Source organism: Musa acuminata, chromosome BXJ2-9 (assembly GCF_036884655.1).
Source record: "Musa acuminata AAA Group cultivar baxijiao chromosome BXJ2-9, Cavendish_Baxijiao_AAA, whole genome shotgun sequence".
Classification (NCBI taxonomy): domain Eukaryota; kingdom Viridiplantae; phylum Streptophyta; class Magnoliopsida; order Zingiberales; family Musaceae; genus Musa; species Musa acuminata.
This window is the reverse complement of record NC_088346.1, coordinates 49,381,468-49,403,422: the sequence shown is the minus strand read 5'-3', so window position 1 is coordinate 49,403,422 and position 21,955 is coordinate 49,381,468. Positions and strand designations below refer to the sequence as shown.

Genomic DNA, 21,955 nt, shown 5'->3' with positions numbered 1-21,955 from the left:
TATTCTATTGAGTCTAACTCATAGTGATCATTTATGAAAGAATAACTTTGGTTATCAAATGATTAAACAAAGAGATCAATTCATCAAAAATTTTAAAATGTATGCTTTTGTTAATACCCCCCTTAAATTCTTTTTACATGTTATGATGATGAGAATATTAATATTATTTCAAGTATTTTAAAATATTAATATATTTATAAGTTAGTATTGATTAACCTGAAGATTTCTTTTTTGGATAGAGATGTAGATGCAAAAGATTTTAGAATTTGGAGGGCCTTATATGCCATACTAAATTTTATTTGAGAAAATATACTACTTATTTACTTTGCAAACTTATGATACTTAAAAAGCCCTTATTCATATCACAAATAGCTCAAGAATAAGCCAAATGATTGTTTTTGTTCTATTCAACCCAAATCTGATTGAACCAAAATGATTATTAAATTACTAACTGAAATCTGATATGAATTTATGAGTCACAGAAACATATTATGAATGAGCCACCCATATATAATTTAGACATTATGAATTATTATCGCGTACTAGGATCAAAAAATGAAGGATCACAATAACCACAAATAGATCTCCTTTTACTCCATTTGTCAAAAAAGATTCAGTAAACTCATTGTCTGATCAGTTGCTTGCAGAGAATTGCTCTTTATTACCTTCTTGCAGAGGTTTCCAAAACATACCCACTAGGAATTGTTCTTGAGAAGAGAGGCCAACTGGTTTTAGGACCAAGTACAAGTTTGGTGCTTGGAGGTGCATGGTAGTGGCAAAATGAACATTAAGCCTCCTATTAAAGTTCAAAATGTAACTCACTTGAACTCATGGTGCAATAATTTCTTCTCCTATCACTTCGGCTTGTCAAAAACTTTTGGCACAACCTATGGTCGAAAAATAGAAACTTCAGCTGATACACATTTGTCGCTCTGTCCTACAAGAAGAATGAAACCTGAGGCAGAATACTTACACAGTTGTCGATACACATCCAGTAATCAAAATATTGCCCGGTACAATGCTTATGCCCAGTCTCATCTTCTTTGATTCTCTCAACACATGCCTGCATGGATTAAGCATGCTTGTTGAAGTCAGTTCTATGACATTAATAAATAGTTGTTGGAGAAACAAATAGTACACAACAGAGACAATCGATGAGGATAAATAATCACCGAGTAATGGTGCTCTAACAAACTTCAGCACTATGGACCTGTAACCTTGTAATGTTCCTCATCTTAACTGTCGGTACTTGATCACGGCTCCAATTTGCCTAATGCAATTTTATTCATGAAACACAGCAGATGGAAAATGGCACAAAAACATGTATGTGGCAAGTAATCATTCTGTAAAAACAATAACAACAATTAAATCCGAAAGCAGTCTCTTGACAACCTTCAATCTGAACCAACAATTAATTATCAAAATATATTTCTCTAGGGTCTCATTAAGCTTGCAACTCTAGGGACTTCATACAATTGTTGTCTCAAAGATGTCTTTGATAAACCAAATAGAAGAATACTTGGCTTAGAAACCATATATTGCTGTGTGCATGTTATTTATAAGTAGTAATACTGTTCATTCAAAAGTTGAGGCCACTTGAACTAACAACAATAATATCTAACAGTCTCAAACAAAAATATATATAGTAACACTGACTGGGTACAGAAATGAAACATACAAAGCACAGAATGATAAGAACCTAGTTGTTACCTTGGTAAAATGCTATTTCTGTGAGGTGAAGGGGAGCAACCCCAACCCCATCCCCCAAAAGAAAAGAAGAGAGAGACAGAGAGAGAGAGAGAGGAGGACTTTCCTAGAAGAACTTTAATAAAAGATCACAAATACATGGAATCTGTTCCTTTTTTCAGTAATTGTCAAAGTTTAACTACACCATAATCAAACAGAAGAATGTCTTCCACTTTCCAATATATCTACTTATAAATCTCACTAGGTGTACATAAAAATAAGAAAAATCAAGAAGCTTTGCAGAAATGTCACAGAAGTTTTAAACACATGGTATGCGTGTAAAGGACACACACACTTTGGCTTGCAAGTTTCCTCGAGGTACTGCTTTGTATCAATCGGCTCACTGTCTGACCTAAAATTTAAACAAACAGTAATGTGAAATCTCAGGCTCAGCAAAATATCTTCTTTGTGCAAAATAATTACTCAGTTCAAAGGCAAAATAAATCATCATTTAGATACCAAGTGGAAAAATAAATTGTAAGTTATTTTGCAGAGTACTAGGAGATTTGATGAATATCAAGAATCAGGTAAATGGCCGGGAGTTGGAATGCCTTTATCACTATCCAGAATAAGGTTGCTATATGTTCTACATAGAAATCTGTTGCTTCAACAACGTCAATTGATGGAAGACATCTCTGTTGATCACATGTAATGGCATAAACATGGAGAGTGACGAGAGTCACAAACAATCACAATGGTACCTTTCACTAGTAGCAATATCCCGATTATGAATGGAAATTATCAGTGAAACAAAAACTCACATTTTTAATCAGCCAAAGCTGATGTATCAGCCGTGTGCACCCAAAAGAAAATAACTTTCTATCAGAGAATAACCACCAATTGCTATCTTCTCGAGTATATAGCTGATGTTAAATGAGTATAATTGCGGGCGAAAAAGATCTCGCTTTTCCACTGCGACGACACAATCAACAAACGTAATGCCATTACGGAAATGAATATAAATAAAGAAAACAGTGGACTCGATTCCACGAATTCCGAAAGGAGAGCAGACATATTGTCTAAACAAGCTCGCAAAATTCTCATATCAGATGAAAACAAACATTGCAATACTTTGTAAAAAGAAAATATCTTTACATCGGCATGACAGCACTCAAATCTGTTAAAACGATGGAAAGAAAGCAAATCCCAGATCGAGAACAAGAAAACCCTAGAAATCGGTCAAACAAAGCCCCACAAGAAAGAACTTACAATGTCTTAATTCGATCCGCAAAAAATGTGCGAACAAAGGATTTGCGTCACTCTACCAGAAGGTCCGCAAAAAAAGATGCCAAGGAAATGGGCCAACGAGAGAACTGATCGAGAATTCAAGAGGTCACCAGAGCCGGAGAAATCGGCGGCGATATCTTTGGGGAAGGCCGTCTTTTGCATTGAGTGGAAGAGAAGGACCGAACTAAAAATATACACATCTATAGGTAATCCGCACAAAATTGCATATATAGCCCTCTCTCGATGGACTGCATCGGTATTAATAGTGTAATAATATAATTATCATAATAATAATAATTTGCTGAAGCACATACTTCTTGATGAAAAAGAACATAAAATAAATAGCAAAATAATCTTCGATAATGATGGTGATAATTGTGATGTTATCGATGCCGGGATTCACCTAATCAGAAATCATCAAGAACAAGGAGCCTCAGATATTTTACCTGATCATGTCCTCAGCTAGCAACTTGCAGAGGTCAAACTCAACGCCATGGCTGGAGATGATGATCTTGATGCACATTTCTATCCGACCTAACTGGTTGATGCTGCCATGGATACCAATGGAACAATCAGGGTGAGAGTGACTGAATGCCACTCTGCCTGTGGTGTTCGTTGGTTCCACTTCCTTCGCTCATCTGTTTCTGCAGCAGCAGATGACACTCGGGATCATGGCCAGGCACCAAAACAACAGAATTAATGGCATGACAGTGGCCTCACAGTCACAGGGAACATCAACAGAGCAGAGGAAGAGATGCATGCATCCATAGTAAGCCCTCTTCATGATCGAGACGATGCCTGGCTCGCAGCAACCACACACACCAATGGAGCAAGATTTTTCTGCTTGTTCCGAGTAGAAGATGATGCACAGGTCATTTGGAGCCACCAACGGGGAGGATTCTGTCCACACTGAATGCTTCTGATTGCAACACAGTCTTTGGCTTCTCCAGAGACCTGCTTCGACAGGGCAGTAGAATGAGTGATGGAGAGCTCGGGAGCAGCAGAGTCTTGTGCTGCTGCATCAACTTGTGGATTCCTCGTGTTTGCCGCATAGGTTATCATTGGTGCATGACGAGTGACAGCTTGTGTTCCAGTTCAATCCAATGTAGAAAGAACTTGCCGGAGTGATACTAGAAGAAATAGACAAGTTGGGTTCATCAATGATCGTCGATGAAACAAACTATGAACTAATGTGATCCATGAACAAGGGTAATGATACTTTCTGTTGTTTCTCGAGCAAGTTTAGTCATCGGGACAAGCCAAACATGATCCATTATATATCGAGGACCGAAAATTACTGGTGGATTTCTCTTAATCCACCACAATATCTGACAGGGACAGTAGAGCCTCCTTTAATGTTAGAAAGAGTATTTTGGTCTTTTTGCAGTCCGACAGGATCTATATAAAGGCCAATGCACCAATAGAAACCACGCGGTCGTATGTGACTCCTACTGGCATTAATCGTAAATACATTAAATCAGTACCTCTTTCTCTCTCTCTGAAGGGAAGCGGAGGATGAGGCTGGCCGACTTCCTCCAGTGCGGTTGCGGAGCTCCGTGGCCCGAGAAGGCGCTGCCTGAGACCCGGGCGGCAGGCGCCCCGATCGGACTCCCCGCCGCTCCCCGTGAAGAACGCCGCCGCCGCCGACGCCGCGGTGGGGAAGCCGGGAACGACGCCACGACGATGTGGAGGCCGTCACTCGCGGCGATATCCGAGAACTGCTCCGCGGCGGCGCGGGACGGCAAGACGACCGCCGGCAGGGCGGCCAAGGCAAAGGGCGGCGTCTCCCGTCGGGTTCTTCCTCGCGCTAACAGCGACGATCACCGGTAACCTCCCTCGAAGGCTTCTTCTTCTAGTAACTTGTAGGCCTATTTTTGACTGATAATTACCAAAAACCCATTCACGATACAACTCGATTTCCTCAGCACAGTGTTTTAAGTGCTGCAGCTAATGGTTGAGCTACAGTTCTCAATCTATTTCATCATCTTCATGTAATCAGAATGATCCTTGTTATTATAATCCCTCACATGTCAACTACAATGTGATGCAGTCTCACATTAAATAGTAAATCAAGCAGGAAGGTTTGGATGAAATTTGTTAGATTGACAGTAAATATTTTCTCTTCTTTTGATGCATCCTCATGGCAGTTTGTCCTGTTTTCAGGTACAAAGATGTTTCTTCGGTTGTGCCAGCATTTGTTCCCGCAGCATATTTGTTCTAGTGCCCAAGTCAATGTACAAATTACCATGAAAAAGAAGGAAAAGGAAGATGATGGAAGATAAGAAGATGATGAATGCTCTATGCTTGGTAATTACTTATTCCTATTGGGGGGATGTATATTTTCTTCTTTCATACTCTTCTCCACACAAAAGCTAAGCATGAAGCAAAACCTGTTGATATCAGAACATCACCAACTTCAGTGTTGCAGAAATCTGAAAGTTTTCCAACTCTCAACTTCTTAAGCAGTCCAAAGATTTCACTGAAAGCAGTGATGCAGTTCAGAACAAACTAAGCCACAATTGGTAGCAGCTTGATCTTATACCTGTCTTTTGTTAAAGGAATAAATCTAGACATTGAAAGATGAGCAGATTCAGATGTAACATATTGTGTTATATAGTGATGACTGATGCAACCTTGTCTGTTTGTTGACAAAGCTGATGCTCCTTGTCTAATCACTATCTTCAATTTTGTACTATTATTTGAAACTTATTATTTATAGGCTCATGCCGTAATTGACAACACATCAAAAAATAGGCCGACTGGGAACTACAAACTAATAAAGTCAGGGATCCAGGAAAGCAACTTGGGAAGCATAACATAACCAGTGATTTAAAAAGCGCTAGGCGCCAAGGTCCAAAAACGCTCGAGGCGCTCGCCCGAGCGAAGCGAGACGCTAAAATATAAAAATATATAATATAATTAATATAATTATTTAAATAAAAAATATGCTATTAAATTAAGAAAATCGAGTACAAAATCACAATGTCATATTAATAAAAAGTCTAAAAAATCAAAACAATAAAATTTTACATCAAATCTATTGAGTTGCTCTGTACACTTGCCATTTATTCTGAAACCTAATAATAATTTTAAATAAATAAAAATTAATAATATTAAAATCAAAATAATATATTATTAATCTAATAAATAAAAATACTATTATTAGTATATAGTTAACAGTATACTGTTAATATACTGTTAACAGTATAGTGAGAAGAGTGTGAGAAGACCGAGACTGCTAAGGCAACCACAGCGGTAACGGGAGCGGGAGCGACGAGCGATAGTGGGAGTGGGAGTGGGAGTGGGAGCGGGAGCTGCGAGCGGCGAGCGGCGAGCGACGACAAACGTAAAACACTGGTTCGGTCACCTGGTTTAACCCGGGCGCTCGCCCGAAGCGCCCGACGCCTGGGCTCGGGCGAGCGCCTAGGCGGCGCCTCGTTGAAGCGAGGCGCTTGGACATGAAGCGAGGCGCTCGGGCCTCGCCTCGCCTCGCCCGAGCGCCTAGGCGAGCGCCCGAGCGCCTATTGAAATCACTGAACATAACAGGCCACTCCCTAACCTAAAGAATCAGAAAAATAAGATAGATTTTGGCAATATTTCCTGTGAGCAGACTGCAGCAAAGCTATAATAAGCAAAAACAGGGTATTGAAGGTATCATGTCCAATCATATTTCTTAGGACACTGCTGTTTAGGTGGACAGACTCACCATTCATATTTCTTATGATTAAGTTCCAACTTCCAATCTAGGTTGGTAAGAACAGTTCAATAGATTATGGCTCTGTTTCTAACTTGGACTTCTATATAATAAAAGGGGGCAAAAAATAAATAGGTTAAAACAGAAGTGAAAGTGGTATGAAATTGTCGTTCATCTCTGCAAAACATTAAGTAGCAGTTCTATGGAACAAAGGGTGGGCATGCATACCTGCTTCATGGTATAGGAAGTCTGACATGATCCCTTGCCCCTTTGTGCAAATGCCTCCATTCAGGTCCTCGGAAGCAGCACACTTAGCATATCTCAATTTATGCTGCTAAATCCCCATTTGTAGGCACCCTTTACGGAGGAAGATTGCACTAACCGTTCTTTCAGATGGACCTTATAGATCTACCATTTAGACAGTAGCGCAAGTTGAGGCCAATTCACATGCAGCAACAGTTATTTGTAACGATCAAGGTTATGTGATGAACAAATAGTTGCATTTCAGATACAACCAAAGCTCTAAGAATGAGGCAAACCTAAATTTGACAAAGTGCATGGATTGGAAATCCTCCGCAACAAAAAACCAACCCTCTAAAACAATAATGTTTCATGGGTATCAAAAGCACTGCTGCAAAAAGAAGTATCAGTTCGAATCTCTTCACGGTTTACAGATTACCACGAAACATGGTAGAAGAGCCCGTGGGTTGAGAAGGTAGAGCTCCTCGATACTTGCATAAGGACCTACTTTTCCTGCCACTGAATCAAACCCACACTGACCAGTCAAATTCTGTAATTTATCCATTGGCTTGTGAACCCTCCCGGCAATGACTCTACATATCAGCAAGGCTTTTCTTATGGAAGGGTGATCTTCAAGTACTTGAACTGATTCTAGTGCTCTGCGACTAGTGGAAGTTGTGAACATTCCCAGGACTCCCTTCATCTCTTTTCTTTTGGAGAATCCATGTCTTAGAATGCGGCAAACATTGCACTTATCTGATGTGCAAAGGTTTGAAGAACCATTTATGCCAAGAGAACAACAGACTGTTGTACCATAGAACCTTAACAGTTCATTTCCATCAGCCAAGCATCGTGGATGCTTTTTGGGAAGCTTGCTGGCTCTAATCTTTACCATTTCCCGGTATTCTTCGAACTGAGTGAGAGTCTTTTGCATGTTATGGACCTTTAGGACCCGTTCTAGCCGTCCACAACTGCTCTCAGACTTCAACCAACTTGCCTTGCATATTATTTCTACTATCTTCCGAGAAGAGTCGCCTTCTAGTAGTTCAGTAACTGCCAAAAAAATGAATAGGTTTATCTGAGATATGAAGCTAAACAAGTACATTCAGTAGTAAGATACAAAGTTGTTCATGCTTTTGAGAAGCATGAAGCAGTACAGCACCTATTAACTGATACAATTAGCCAGGACAACTACAGAAGATTCAATAGAAACAAGAAACATTATTTACTTCTGCTAATGCACATCAGCTGCGCCAAAAAAGGAGGAGCCCTGGCAACAACAAAATTCAAGTAACAGTTACCAACTATTTTATTGCTAATAGTTGATGCTGTTGGCTTAAGAATTTGTTCTAGTACTCTCATTTAAAAGTTGTTTCATCTGAAACTAAATGGAGACTTGAGCTGGATGAAGAACAAGTAACAGTGTCCCATTTGGAATAGGATAGTAAAAGCCAATAGAGTTCACACCATAGTTAGCCTGAAAATATATAAGACAATTGGTAACAGATGTGGATTTTCACAGAGCTTATAATGAATTTATTCTGCAAAGCATAATGTGCCTGCAATTAACCAGGAAAAGAACCACCAGAATGAGAAGCCTAGTGACTCAAAAATAATAATAATAAGCATAACAGCTTCATGTTAAAAGAGATCTGAATGGTACACTTGCTAATGTAGGACATAACTAATATCATAAGCAGGTTTTCATAGTTCTGATGAAAGAAAAATATAAAAAGCCAATGTTCAAAGTAGGACAACAATAAAGCCACAAATTGACTAGCATTTGGTGAGATCTAAACAGAATATTTCAGAAACTTTTTTCGATTTATAGACAACTAGGACATAATTAAAAAAAAGAAGAAATCTTAAAAAATCACCCTTTCTAATAGAAAAGAGAAAGAAAAGAAGTTACCACATCAAACACCAAGGAACAGAAAAGCAAGAGCATAAATGAATGAAGCATTGCAGCAGTGAGAGAGTACGAAGAGAAAGAAGGGTTTGCCCTCTTTACCTGCATGCTTGGACAGATGATGTGCCTCCAAAGCCTCCCATTTCCCAAACTGGTCACCACATCTATGGCAGATTGTAGGAGTGGCAGCCCCAGCATAAGACCTGGCTTCCAAAGGAAAATGATTAGCTCCGACGTTGCCAAGAACATCATTAGAAAGTGAAGAACCCCAAAGGGGATAACCCTCTCGATCGGCGAGAAGCCGATTAGCCTTTCTTGGAGGACTGGTGCTCCATCCTCCGGGGCCGGGAGTCCCAGGCCTGAGGGTGCCCACAAACGTGGATCCTACCTCGCCACCACCACCGTCATAGTGACTCCGAAATCCAGTTATCTTGAGCTCACACCCGGAGTCACTGAGAACTACCTCATGGGCAATGGGGTTCAGGACCTCACTGCTCCCAATAGACCTTGGGCTGCAGCAGCTTGGCCTCTCAATCTGCCTCCTGCCTCCATGGATTACATCTCGGAGGTTGGCCATGGATCTGGAGCAACCAGACCTGCATGTCTTCCTGGACAAGATGGTGCCAAGATGGCCCCTGGCCTTTGGCTCGTGGACATCAGAAGGGTCAGACCTGCAGTGGAGAGATCTCTTCAGTGTGAACCAAAGAGTAGACATCTTCTTCCCTCCTTCCCCTTCTCTCTCACTGTGCGTATTCTGATCCTACATGCTCCATTACCATGTCTCTAGCAACCATGGCAACTCCAGCCAGTCCATCGCACCAGTAGGATTGACATTCCCTTCCATATGCAGAGAAGATTCCATCAAGGACTATATTCTCCTCATAGCGTTTGATGAGCTACCCAACCAAGGGAAAACGCATAATAAGGGCTCCAAAGGAGAATCCAATGACCCAGTGCAACAAAATGGCAGCTCCAGGTCTGTTGATTTAACAGAGAGAGAGAGAGAGAGAGAAGCATTAGCAAGACATCAACATCACGATCACAAAAGAGAGAAAAGACAAGCCAAATGGGTATCTAGGACATGGAATGCTTGGGCCTTTGGCATGATACACAACCAGGAAAGCTAGGACAGTTGCACTCTTTTATTGTAGGTAGACTGTCCTCCAATCTTGAACTCCCCTTTCCATCGTAGAGAGAGAGAGAGAGAGAGAGAGAGAGAGAGGCATGGAAATGGCAAGTTCATTAATAGGAGGGGATGACCGGGTACGAGATCAGACATACCAGATCCGAGAGAGGCACCCCGTTGACTTACATGAATCCAAGGTAGATCCCTGGCCGAGCAGTGAGTACATACTACAACTCCAAACAAAATGGGCTTTGCATTTGATTGATCGAAGCAGGTCTTCCCATGTACGCATGACACATGGAGAGCAAACACTCAATGTGGTAGACCTTAATGGAGGAGCTGCTGTGGAAGATCTCTTGCCATCCATCTTAGGGCCCACAAAATAAGTTCATCACTGCGTCATTAAATTATTGGGAATGCGCTCTATTTGCATTGGCAAACGCATCGAACACAGCCTATATTATCATCACACGAAAAAGAGAAGCTGTAATAGGTGGGTGTCTCTGATGGATGGCAGAGGAGGGGAGAACAAATCTGGTGATGGACCACTAAGAGCATCATATATGTGAACTGTGGTAGCACGCATCCCAATCAATAAATAAGAGGGCGTGTCATTGGCCCCTTCCCCCACGTGAGAGCCCTTGTCTTCTTTGGGATATCACCCGTGAGAGGTGACTTACTCTTGCGCCTTGCTCAGAGTAGGCTGGGAGATGGAAGCACAATGAAAGAGACGGATTCCATATGCAGAAGAAACAGGCAACCAGGCAGAAGAACTTGTGTCAGCATGCACGGCAGAAACTACTCACTTGTTCAAGCATGATCACCATGGTGTTCCTTCTTTTTATCCTCTTTTGGATTCTCATGACGCTTCCTCCTCATTCTGATCATCTATCAAACAGTTCAATCAATAGCAGTAAGAATTGATACATAGAAAGTTTTGGATCCATACCTCTTCAGAAGACCTTATTCTCAGATATGATGATGATAAAGAGAATGTTGGACAGTGGTTGGTGGTAATCTGTAAAACAAACTCTGGCTTCTAGTGCCTGGAACGGAAGAGGTGGATCCAAAAGATCAATGTACACCACCAGCTTTTAAATAACAAGGGCTAGAGGATGCAGTGGACCATTAAACTTTGCTACCCATACTACACTACAAGATGCAGTAGTAGCCTTTTTTGGTGTGTTTGAGCATTGCATGGAGGTAAAAAGCTTAGAGTTGCTTCGTGACTCCATGGAAGCTGCACTCTGCCAATTTCCTCCTGCATGTGGGAAGTCTGTAGTTGCTTGGTGACCCACCATCAGAGCTGCTCCCTGCCAGTTCTCCCAATCCCAATAATGCATGTGTTCCTGAGTTCACAGGAAGTCAGACAAATGAATGATTTGTTGTTTTAGAAAATCCTGATAGGAGTTGAGACAAGAAAGGAGAATAAAAGTTCAAGTTCATGAAGAACTGGTATGCCAGAAAGTACATATGTATCCTTGCAAAGTCTGGACAACATAATCCTGGAAAAGTTTCAACTAACAATCAATTAGAATAGCTAATGTAGATTAACCATATTGACATATATGCAAGTTTTTATATCTGAAACGATATATACAAAACTTGAACTTAGAAAGGGATAAATACGAAAACCAAAACCACTGACTTTGCAGGGTTCTATATGCAATTTTGAAATGTTAAGCAATATGTATACCATATACCAGTAGAAAGAAATGAGTACCGATATGTACACCATATACCAGCAGAAAGAAATAGCAAGATCTTAACATCGGAAAGCTCATGACGAAAACAACGTAAATAAATTAAGATTTTAGCTATTTTACTTTTAAAAAATTACTAACATGACAAGCTTCCAGTACAAAATTTATGTTCAGGAAACGTGTTATGAACATACATCTGATATTAAATTTTCAGTAACAGTCATGTTCCCTAAAGGTTCACTTGGAGATAAATAATTATGCACTTCTTTTGGTAATTAAATTTTATGAACTAAAACCAGTTGAAGTGTACAACTCATCACTCACCCTGCAAGAATCTTCAATAGCAGAAGAAACACTCCTCATGAGTGTGAAACCCAACAATCTAAACAACAATCATGCACATCTTGTACAATTGAATTATGATATATTTCAGGATATGTACCACAACCATAGAAGCAGTGATTAAAGATGTGAAACCAGTTTGTTGCTATGGGAAGATACTGGGAAGGAGTCATCATAGGTCCTCATAAGACAGCTGTTCCTGGAAGAAAAGAAAATGTCTGATCCCATCTGCACAACATTGGAATAGGTGGATGAGGTAGAAACCAGCAAAATACAAAGCAATGAACCAGATATCTAAAATCCATATAGACCTTCCAATCCTGATATATCCATTCGTCTTTCAAGCTGGTTGCCTAACCATATACAGATGATAGATGAAGTTGATATCAGTGGACAGCTCAGAGGTCAGTATTCAAGTTTGGATTATAAGTACAATTGTGAAGACTCTCATCCAAGAATTATCCCAAAAGAGGTTGTTGTCAATTCCGTGTCCAAATTTTAGAAATTGCTGGTATCTGAAGAGCGACAATATCTATTTCACCTGCATGATCTCAACCAATGGATAACCAAACATTTTAAGGTATTTGACACAACGTTTTATGATAAAGCCTGAAGAAAAAAGTCCATGTATTTATATCTTATAAGACAATTCAAGCAAAAATCTTCTCCAATCAATGGCCGAGCAACCAGTGACGGTGAGCACTAGTAGGCTGCAGCTGATTCACAAGGTGGCTATCTTAGTAGTTTTGCACTCCATCCATGAACTGAAATTGCTCTCAAACATTAACTTCACTAGTTGATTCAGATGTGAGCTATTTCCTTTCCATTTCAATAAGTCGGTGAAGAAACTCCTGCAATGCTCCAGGTCCATATGCATGAATGCTATTTTACAATGATACTTTTCCTTCCTCGTTGAGCTCTGCTATTGCAAGTTCTGAGAGAAAGAGAGACTCGGATGTGCTAACAACTGCGTCCAGATCAACAACTTAGCACCATGCAAGCAATACCATTATATCCTCTTGATTGCATATGGATCAGACAACAGAAGGAAGTTCCCTTCCATCATTGAATGAACAATTTGCAGTCAATTGACAGGGAACTTTCAAGAGTGTGGATGAGATTACAACCTTATCACAACCACAGATTTAGGTTTCTTGTCTTGGTTGGGACAGAAAAGGGGGAGTCAGCACTGTGCAAAGAGACGAACACCAGAGGAAGAAAGTTCCAGTTACAACCTCATGGGCTGCCAGGAGCCATCTGGCTGTAGGAGAACCAGAAAATGCATGAGGTAACCTCTCAAGCCAAAAGTGGGTCCATATATATCCCATCACAACTAGGTTGCCAAATTGGCCCAGTCAGTAGCCACAAGCTTGACATCTGATTGACATGTCTCTTCCTGGAATGCATCCAGCCTCCAATGCTTATAAATAACAATCTTCCTTTCCTTCATAAACACTTCAATTCTTCTTCCAGACAGATCAGCCTTATCTTCATTCAGTCTTTTAAATCCTCTTCAATGTGCACTGTTAGCCATGATGGAGAGCAAGGCAGTGATAGGTGAAGCAGACATGCTGTAGACCATGCAGCAAGATGCGCTCCGCCTGGCAGGAAAGGCCCTTGACCTCTTTGATGTCACTGAGTCCACCGAGATAGCTTCCTTCATAAAAAAAGGTACAGAAGTTTTATCATTTATGACAGCCATGTCAAACAAGGAAAGAAATCTAAGGGTGTTTTTGCCTTAAGATGCAAGCGCTCAATCCAAAGTTTGCATTACAATATGCAGCTTCATGCTTCCATATAAGCTCATTTTTATGGAGTCTGTGGCATTTGTAAATGCAGGATTTATACTAACCATTGTGATCGACATTCAAATATATATATGCATATATTTGTATGCATGTATGTATTTATGTACGTGTGTATGTAAGTGATGCCCTGCACTTTGTCATGAAAATCTTTTGGTCACATGACAAGATGCGGGAATTTAGTGCCATCTTGCATCAACTGTTGCAGGCCACTAAGGTGATTAAGGGCATCAAATGTATCCTGCATTAGAATTTGGTAGAGCTAATGCAAACACAGACCTAATAAAACAATGAGAACACAAGGGACAGCAAGAAAGTATACCTTCTACCCCCATTCTTTTCTTCTGCTCATATATGGGGTTTGCTTTTGCAGGAGTTTGATCAATCATATGGACCAGGGTGGCAATGCATTGTGGGAACAGACTTTGGTTCCTTTGTGATACATCATCGTGGCTGCTTTATTCACTTCAGCATAGGAAGCCTCATGATATTACTCTTTAGGGCCACATCGGCACCTGAAGTTAACACAACAGCATTCATTGCCATGGAATCAGTAGAAGTGTGAAATCCTCTTCTTTCAAAGTCCTGGATCATGGGGTCTATATGTAAATGAATATAACTTGAAAAGAAATGACTAAATGAATATTCTTTTTTGTCAGTCCTCAAATGACTGCTCTCTTTATCCATCTTATTATCTTCTCCTGGACTTCATGACAGTTTGTAACTCGAAGAAATGACTAAGACGGCTACAATTCCATTTATTTAATCAAGTCTATAATAATTAAAAAGCTATATAATGGTTTGCGTCCAGCATAGATTCATAAAAGAGCATTATGATTTATAATGTCAAATCAAAGTATATCATGTTCATGGTTTTATATTGATGTTCTTAAAATGTTCATCATCTGTGTCCAATATATCATGGATACAACGTTAAATTCTAAGATCCTAGATGCCTATGAGTGGTTGGACTATGAGATAACAAAGACTACAATGACAACTGACTTTGCAGCACTAATGATGAGATTGAGCCATCTCTGTTGGATTGTGAGCTAGTTGTTGAATTATTTCCAACACAGAACCTTTGCATCTTATGTTTTAGAAAGAATGAAAGCATAAAATTAGGTGAAAATGGACCTTCCCATATCACAATGACTTACCAAGGAGCTCAACATCATAGAACTAAAGAAGGAAACCATTCTTTCGCACCAATACCAGTCTACAAAAATCTTCTTGGCCACATAGCTAAAGCCTCCAAAATGATTTTGGCATCTGCATCCTCAAACCTGGCACATATTCATTTAGTTGCTGCACATCTGACATCCAAAGTCATCATGGATTTTGGATCTATCAAGAGTGGAAGACAATGTTTCTGAACAATTAACTTTGTCACCTTTTGATTCCCACTGACAATTCAAGCTCCATTTGCTGCTATTAGGAAAAAACAATTAAATGCTCTTCATATCATTATAGCATACCAGCAGCTGATGGGCCAGATTTGAAGCCTTCAGCATCTCAATGCTATTACATCTGACAGAAGAATTCATCAAAGGGCTCTTTCATCCAGTCCCAAGGTAGTGCAAGTTCCAAGTAGACCTCAGAAAGTCAATCTTTGAACCTTCCACCGAAGACTTATCTGAAAGCATCCACCAGGAACAAGAAGTTTGTCGAAGCAAGCGATAACTAAATCAACATCTTCACCAGATCTTTTATAGTGTCTAGATCTCGCAAAAGTTAATATTAAATAAAGTTAGGATTATAGAATAACATACGTGTAGAAGAAAGCATGCCCAATTTTATAAACTGTTGTAAGAGAAAGATAAGAGTGCAGTCATCATGCAACTGACTGGAAATATTATCCAGAGTAAGGTGCAACCCAAATAGATGAAAAGGTTCAAAACTGAACCTTCATAATAAAAGTTTATTTATTCCAGATCCACCTAAAACATTCGTTTGATGTATTCTCTAACCTCATTTAATAAATTATTTGTTAAAGGTGCTAGCTAGTTCATCCAGTAAACCCTTTGGCCGAATCACTACAAGTTTCTGGGATCAAATCCCACCTTCACCACTTGCCCTTTGCAGAAAAAAAGTTTATTTATTCTATAGTCTAGATCAATATCGGAATAAGTTGCTAAAGTGGACAGAATAAAGCTATTTGAGCATTTAAATTCTATCAATCAGTGAAGAATATGTAAATCATGTTTTCAGCAACAAGGTTCAAAAGGCACAAACCGTTGGCCAAGTAGTACCGTCAAATCATACCAATCGATGTATTTCCTTCCAAAGATTAACATCTAAAGAAGTGTCTCCTATTTAGCATATGAAGCAGTACATCGCCACACAGAAAATTCAAACAATATATTTCCTAATATCAATCAGCATGATCTCTAAACCCATATTCAAATAGGCAAACCCGAGACGAGTATTTACACCTACAGTAGCTCGCAAAAGAAGCAAACCCTGCTATACTGATAATATGAGTTCCGAAATAGTCTGTGCAATGATGCTGCCAAGTGGTTGAAGCTCTCATATGTAAGAGCAATGCTTCGGATGCAGCACTGATGAAAGGGAAGGACACAAATAACCATAAACTACAGGCAAAAGATGGATGTTAGACCCCATATTCATGACACAAGATTGGACTTACCAAACTGCAGCTTCCCCTCATCTATAACTCCCCAGTATATCGTCCAACATTCGTAATCTTAGAACAAGTATGCGAAACATCGAACCTTTTGGAGGATCAGCCATATCTGCTGCCACTTACTAGATCTCTTGGCGCCTGCTGATCTCAATACCAAGCCTTGTCTCCCGTCTCACTCCCAGATCATCGGAGGCAAAGGGGAAGGTTAGCATTACAAGGCGTGTCAACTGTAAACTTGACCGGGAGGCACGGCGCCCAGCCACGGAGATGGCCCGAGGGAGAGGCCCACATAAAGCCCGTATCTTATGTGATACTGTCATTATACAGCTTTTCAGGCCTATCTCCGACGCTCGTCCTCTTCTGTGGATGTGCTGCCGGAGGCGCGGTGCCGGAGATGGCGGATGTCCGACTTCCACGGGACACCGGGAGGTGGTGGACTTCGACAATGGAGGCACGGAATAACACATCCGGCCGGGAAAGGAGAGAGGAGCGAGCGAGAGGATTCAAGATCAAGATCAATAACGTAACATGAGAACCGATCGATCTGGGGAACTCATTTATAGTTTTAGGGCGTCTTCTTAGACCGTTGGATCGAGATCAAAGAGGTTTATCTTCCGTTATCGGATCGAACAAGAGTTGGTCGATATTCGATCCGTGTAGTACCGGGCCATCGAATCGGATCGTGATGCACAAGTGACCGGGCCGGGCGTCTAATGCAAGACTGGACACTGCCCAAAGACAAATAAATGATAACAATTAATATTCTTAATGATATAATTAGTTTAAACATCATTAGAGCCCATATAAACCATTTCGTACTGTAAAAAGACACAGGTAATGGCGTCTTCATCGTAATCATGAAGTGCTTGTTTGGATCATCACCCTTTCACACTGTGAAATCATCTCGGTTAGGCTTGGGTGATGTTAGCAGCGCCGTGTACAGCCTCAGCTTGTCTTCTTCCATCGACGAGCACCGAGAAGGCGGCCGACGCGGTCGTATGAACGACAAGGACGTCAGCGTCAGCCGATGCTTGTGCCTCCACCACGCCAGCTGGATCGCCACCGCCGCCCATGTCCGCCACCCCGGCGAGTAGTACCGAGCGCTCCTCTTCACCCTCTCGCTGACGAAAGTGTAGCGGAAGTGCTCCGTCACGTACTTGAGGTCGTCCGCGTCCAGCCCGAACGCCTCGGTCGATTCCGCTGCCACGAGCGTCGACGACGACGGCGGCAACCGCTCCACGAACTGGCGGATCAGGCACCACGACAGGAGCTCGTCGCCGCTGAAGTTCCCCGGTCCCAGCATGCAGTAGCTCTTCACGCCGTCGCGCAGAACTTGGCTGCTCTGGAGATGGCCCCTCACCACGAACAGCATCCTTGGGACTGGATCGCCTTCTCTTATGACCTGTGCGGAGTTGCAGAATCATCATGCGAGCACAAAGGAGAGAAGAAGACCGAGGAAGATGCGTAACGCAGCAGGGGCTCACGGTTTCTCCCTTTGGGATGAGAAGAGACTTGACTCTGTCGCATATGTTCTCCAGCACCAGCTCATCCATGTGTTGGAACAGAGGCACCTGCAATGCTTCTAATCTTTAGTCTCATATGCAGAGAGTCTGGTGCTGATGTCTTCACCATCAGGAACGCCATGAACGAACGATTACCTGTCGAACAAGATCGAGGCAGAGGTGGTACTTGATGTCCCTCCTCATCCCCTCGGGCAGGCGCCGTGCCATCTCAGACTCGTCCACCCCTCTCGTCGCAGCCCATCTCTGCCGCTCGTACTGCCGCACCCTACGCCTGATCTCAAACGGTAAGTTCCTGCGTCGCATCCACCGATCCAAGCTCCGCATCTTGGAGTGCAGCGCCTGCTTCTTCGACGTTGTTGCGTGCAAGAAGACCTGCGCCAAGCTCATGAGCACCAGCAACTGTAGCAGAATGATTGGTCCATCAGATTGCTCACCTTGATGTTCCCGATCAATGTCGTAACCAAAAGCAGCGCACTAGTAACGATGATGATGTTGAAGGTGATCTCCACCCACTCGGTTGTGCTCTCGATCGTCCCGAACGTGCTGGATGCCAAAACAAACAATCGAACATATATAGTGCAAACTCTAACTTTGATCTTAACATTTTATCATACATTATTGGCATCCTCAGTAGCAGAGAATGCAAATATCAAATCTTTCACGTATTAGAGAAGCAGAATCAATCTGTTTGCTCGTCTAATTTACTCTCCGCAAAGAAACCAAAGATATCAGCATGGATGTTGGAAGGCTCTCATGAGATCATCCTTGTTAACTTGGTTAAGGGATGATTTCATTTCCAGAAACTCTGCAGAATATCTTATCAACAACCATGTATGAATGATACAGATAATTAGCAATGTTATGGTAAAGGAAGATGAGAACTGCTTACCTAAGAGTCATGAGTCCCCAGAAGATCGGAAACAAGACCTTCTCTAAGCGATTAGGATTCGTGACCAGATTGACTATCCACTTATAAGATCCGTACTCGAAATTGCCACTGCTATCGAGGCACATCGATCGTACGTGCAGATTTTTAGCCCAAGCCAATCTCTCCCCATCCATGGCTGCTCTGGTGGTGCCATAGTACATGGGATCTACACATGCCACCGTCCTATTTCTGCATCCATCTGTTGCGACGCACTGCTGTTTGAGGCACTCTGTTGCCCTCTGAATGCCCAGCAAGTACCAGCAAGCGCCTGCTGCCTGTCGACAGTGTAAGCTGTGATGGATAGAGTACGAATCTAATTCTGACGAATTGTTTGAAGGCTGTGATCGAGGTTGCAGGATAGAGTTGTGTCTCATGGCACAAACATATCCGAAGGCAAGGTGACATTTGATTCACAGCCTTCTGTTCGAACCATTCGATGTTAATCGAGCAGATCACTTTGGGGATGACAGAAACAACAAACATACTCACATGCGATGCAACGAAGTAAGCAATCAAGTTGAGAGCGATTCCTCCCCAAATGTTGCCGAAGATGTAGCCTAAAGAATTCTGCAACCTTCGAAGGAAGCAGACCGAGTGATAGACCTTCGGGAGGTACTGCGAGAGAAACGAGATCAAGAACACAGTCATCACCGTCGACGTCATTCCTTGGCACAGCATTGCGGGAGCTACGACCCACAGAACAACCTGCAAAAGATGACCCCCATCCGGTGACAGTACTTCTCAGCAACACAGTAATTAAGGTTTTTCATTCGTGTTCAACGACGAAAGCAACAGCATCTCATTCAGATTTCATGTAAACCTGGATTGTTTCTGAGAAGAAGATGCGTGGCATTCATGCAAGCATGATTAAGAATCTTTTGTGGGGATCACGGGGGTGCTTGTGTTTGTGTGCGCTACTTCATTTGTGTATGTATGCACACTAGGATGTGAGCATGTCCTGTGGAGGCCGTTGAGGACCAGTGTCCTCTTCCTGTTAATGAGCAAAACGCCAAGAAACGATGGCAATAATTCATGCCTAAGAAACAGAGATAGGCTAAAGATTAATCCCTCGTCGTGCACTCACTCACCTAAGCATAGCAATGAAAAGAACATTTTCTTCTTGAATGTCTTAGTTATGTGTTCGTCGAGAAAGATAGGATCAGGTGTTGCAAGGTCACGCAACCTGAGGCACCGGGAGGATGATGAACAGATCGAGGAGAAAGCCCGTCTTCGCTCTCAGGTAGCTTTGGCTGTGAGCCATGGGTCTGCCCGCGGACGCATCCTTTTCTTCCACGCTCGATCTCGGCGTTGCGTCGTAGGTCATCGCCAGCTGCAGGCACATGTTCAGTAGGTGCACCGCGTCGGTCATGCACCGGAGAGCGGTGACGGTGACCGCGAACCAACCGTCGACGAAGAGACACACGCACGTGCTGCTGATGGACAGGGCGTAGAAGAAGAGAGGATCCACGACGAGCCCGGCTGCGCATATCAGGAGGAAGATGCGGTTCCACTCGTGGAGCCACTTGGCTTGGCGATCCGACGAAGGGTTCCTCCGGCGGAACGTGCTGGCGACAACAGTCTCCTCGTCATGCGAGGGCATCGAGGAGCCTTCACCGGCCATGATGGTGGCTGAGGAGATGGTGGAAGCAGGAAGAGTGGCAGGATGAATGGTGGACAGTCGAAGCCCAAGATAGTTGTACTAGCAGCAAATGACATCGTCAGACGTAAGGAAGAACCCAAAAAGACAAAAGCGGTCACTGTTGCGACTATGCAAGGACAAGTATCCCCATGTGAAAAGGGAATACAAGATTGCCTCATTGCGATGCAGTGGGTCACCTACGCCCCTGTCATGCACACTTGAAATAACCAGTTCAGGGTTAGCTGCTCTTCCACGATGCTCATCGTTTGTGTGTCTTCAAGTTTTGTCGTCTCACTCATTGCTTGTGTGTATTCCCAACTTGCAACACGCATGCAGGTACTCCTGCTACAGCCAATGTTGTGGCTCTTAACCAGGTGAACAAATTCCTGCCGATTCTAGATTTCATGAAGACGATGGATGTTCTATCTATCAGCTGAAGTATGACTGCAGTTTTAACCACCGGCAATATCTCATATTAAGCAAAACGATAGCAGCTTAGCAAACACCACCACCAACGACAAAAGGAATAAGAAGAATTCAAGGCATGTTCGCAGCAGCTTCCTGCATTCTGTTCTTTTGCATGTCACCAACTCGCGCTGTCATCCCCAAGTGGCAAGCAGCGGCCACATTGCTGCCGTCTAAAGGTAATCATTTTCCGGCTTAAGATTCTCTCGTCATTTTCTAAGCTTGTCAAACTGTATTCTCGTGTCCCTCCAATAATTCCTGGCCTCTTGGCATCCTAAAAGATCTAGCCTTCTAGCAGCGTTGCGTTCAGAGATGAAAGTATTTCCCATAGCAATAGCCATTGTCATGTTCCTCAGATGTCAAATTCAGAGGAAAAAACTGTTCTTTCTGCTATTATATTTGATGGCGATCGATGCTTTTGCCACCCCATCAGAGATTTTATTGCTAATGGGTACAGCGATAAGAACAGCGACACCAAGGAAAGAGACCAGACAAGAGGAAACGTTTGTCCTGGCAGCCAACACATGATTTGTCTTCTCATCCATATTATTTCTCATCAGGAACATGAGACAGACAGTAAACTCTCTTTCATTATGGAGAACAAAGTATATTTCTAGCTTTTAATGATCTTACGCAAGTATGATCTATCTGTCCAAGTATTCAAATGGTCTCTGATCTTACGCGAGAAAGAAGAATATGATGAACCGCGCTACACCTGTTTGTTTATACCACGATTTAGTCTCTATATGATGACGACGAATTCTTGATATGAACTTTTCACATCTTTTTCACCAGTACATCCAGATGATGTCAGATCGAGTTCATGATGAGCCAAACCTTTTATATGATATTATTCTGATAAGAACTGGTAATTTTCTGTTTATTCTTGCCATCAGCTTAGAGGAATACTACAATCTGGAAAAGATAGAGATCAAAGCTCTCCACCTCATCAGGAAAGTAC

At 42.1% G+C, this 21,955-nt stretch overlaps 3 protein-coding genes and 2 long non-coding RNA genes across 11 annotated transcripts; 2 read left to right on the top strand and 3 right to left on the bottom strand.

The window, feature by feature from the left end:
• Positions 1-569: 569 nt before the first annotated feature.
• On the bottom strand, positions 570-3,364 carry LOC103999552 (uncharacterized). Of its 3 annotated transcripts, none has more exons than XR_010491518.1 (5): positions 2,956-3,364; positions 2,508-2,658; positions 1,173-2,098; positions 974-1,063; positions 570-887 (listed from the first exon to the last, which is right to left on the bottom strand). It is a non-coding gene; the product is annotated as an uncharacterized LOC103999552 (long non-coding RNA). The 3 variants fall into 3 exon arrangements; XR_672796.3 differs by having other exon boundaries at positions 1,173-1,270; positions 2,956-3,214; XR_010491517.1 differs by having other exon boundaries at positions 1,173-2,658; positions 2,956-3,360.
• Positions 3,365-4,398: 1,034 nt separating this feature from the next.
• LOC108951242 (uncharacterized) lies at positions 4,399-5,626 on the top strand. The gene is made up of 2 exons (XM_018818219.2): positions 4,399-4,799; positions 5,137-5,626. The coding sequence occupies exons 1-2, from the start codon at positions 4,489-4,491 to the stop codon at positions 5,192-5,194; spliced, it is 369 nt and encodes a 122-aa protein (XP_018673764.2). The 5' UTR covers positions 4,399-4,488; the 3' UTR covers positions 5,195-5,626.
• A 1,570-nt stretch (positions 5,627-7,196) lies between these two features.
• LOC103999553 (uncharacterized) lies at positions 7,197-13,467 on the bottom strand. Of its 5 annotated transcripts, none has more exons than XM_065127245.1 (6): positions 11,970-13,467; positions 10,892-11,291; positions 10,098-10,830; positions 9,593-9,794; positions 8,919-9,487; positions 7,197-7,960 (listed from the first exon to the last, which is right to left on the bottom strand). In XM_065127245.1, the coding sequence occupies exons 4-6, from the start codon at positions 9,676-9,678 to the stop codon at positions 7,329-7,331; spliced, it is 1,287 nt and encodes a 428-aa protein (XP_064983317.1). In that variant the 5' UTR covers positions 9,679-9,794; positions 10,098-10,830; positions 10,892-11,291; positions 11,970-13,467; the 3' UTR covers positions 7,197-7,328. The 5 variants fall into 5 exon arrangements, with proteins under 5 accessions (XP_064983317.1, XP_064983318.1, XP_018673730.2 ...); XM_065127246.1 differs by having other exon boundaries at positions 10,129-10,830; XM_018818185.2 differs by having other exon boundaries at positions 8,919-9,794.
• A 51-nt stretch (positions 13,468-13,518) lies between these two features.
• On the top strand, positions 13,519-14,450 carry LOC135623839 (uncharacterized). The gene is made up of 2 exons (XR_010491519.1): positions 13,519-13,658; positions 14,166-14,450. It is a non-coding gene; the product is annotated as an uncharacterized LOC135623839 (long non-coding RNA).
• Positions 14,451-17,186: 2,736 nt separating this feature from the next.
• LOC103999556 (cyclic nucleotide-gated ion channel 4-like) lies at positions 17,187-20,591 on the bottom strand. Its single transcript, XM_009421339.3, has 7 exons — positions 20,074-20,591; positions 19,380-19,595; positions 18,852-19,165; positions 18,397-18,505; positions 18,098-18,334; positions 17,924-18,010; positions 17,187-17,841 (listed from the first exon to the last, which is right to left on the bottom strand). Exons 1-7 carry the CDS (start codon positions 20,509-20,511, stop codon positions 17,326-17,328), a joined length of 1,917 nt encoding a protein of 638 aa, XP_009419614.2. The 5' UTR covers positions 20,512-20,591; the 3' UTR covers positions 17,187-17,325.
• Positions 20,592-21,955: the final 1,364 nt, after the last annotated feature.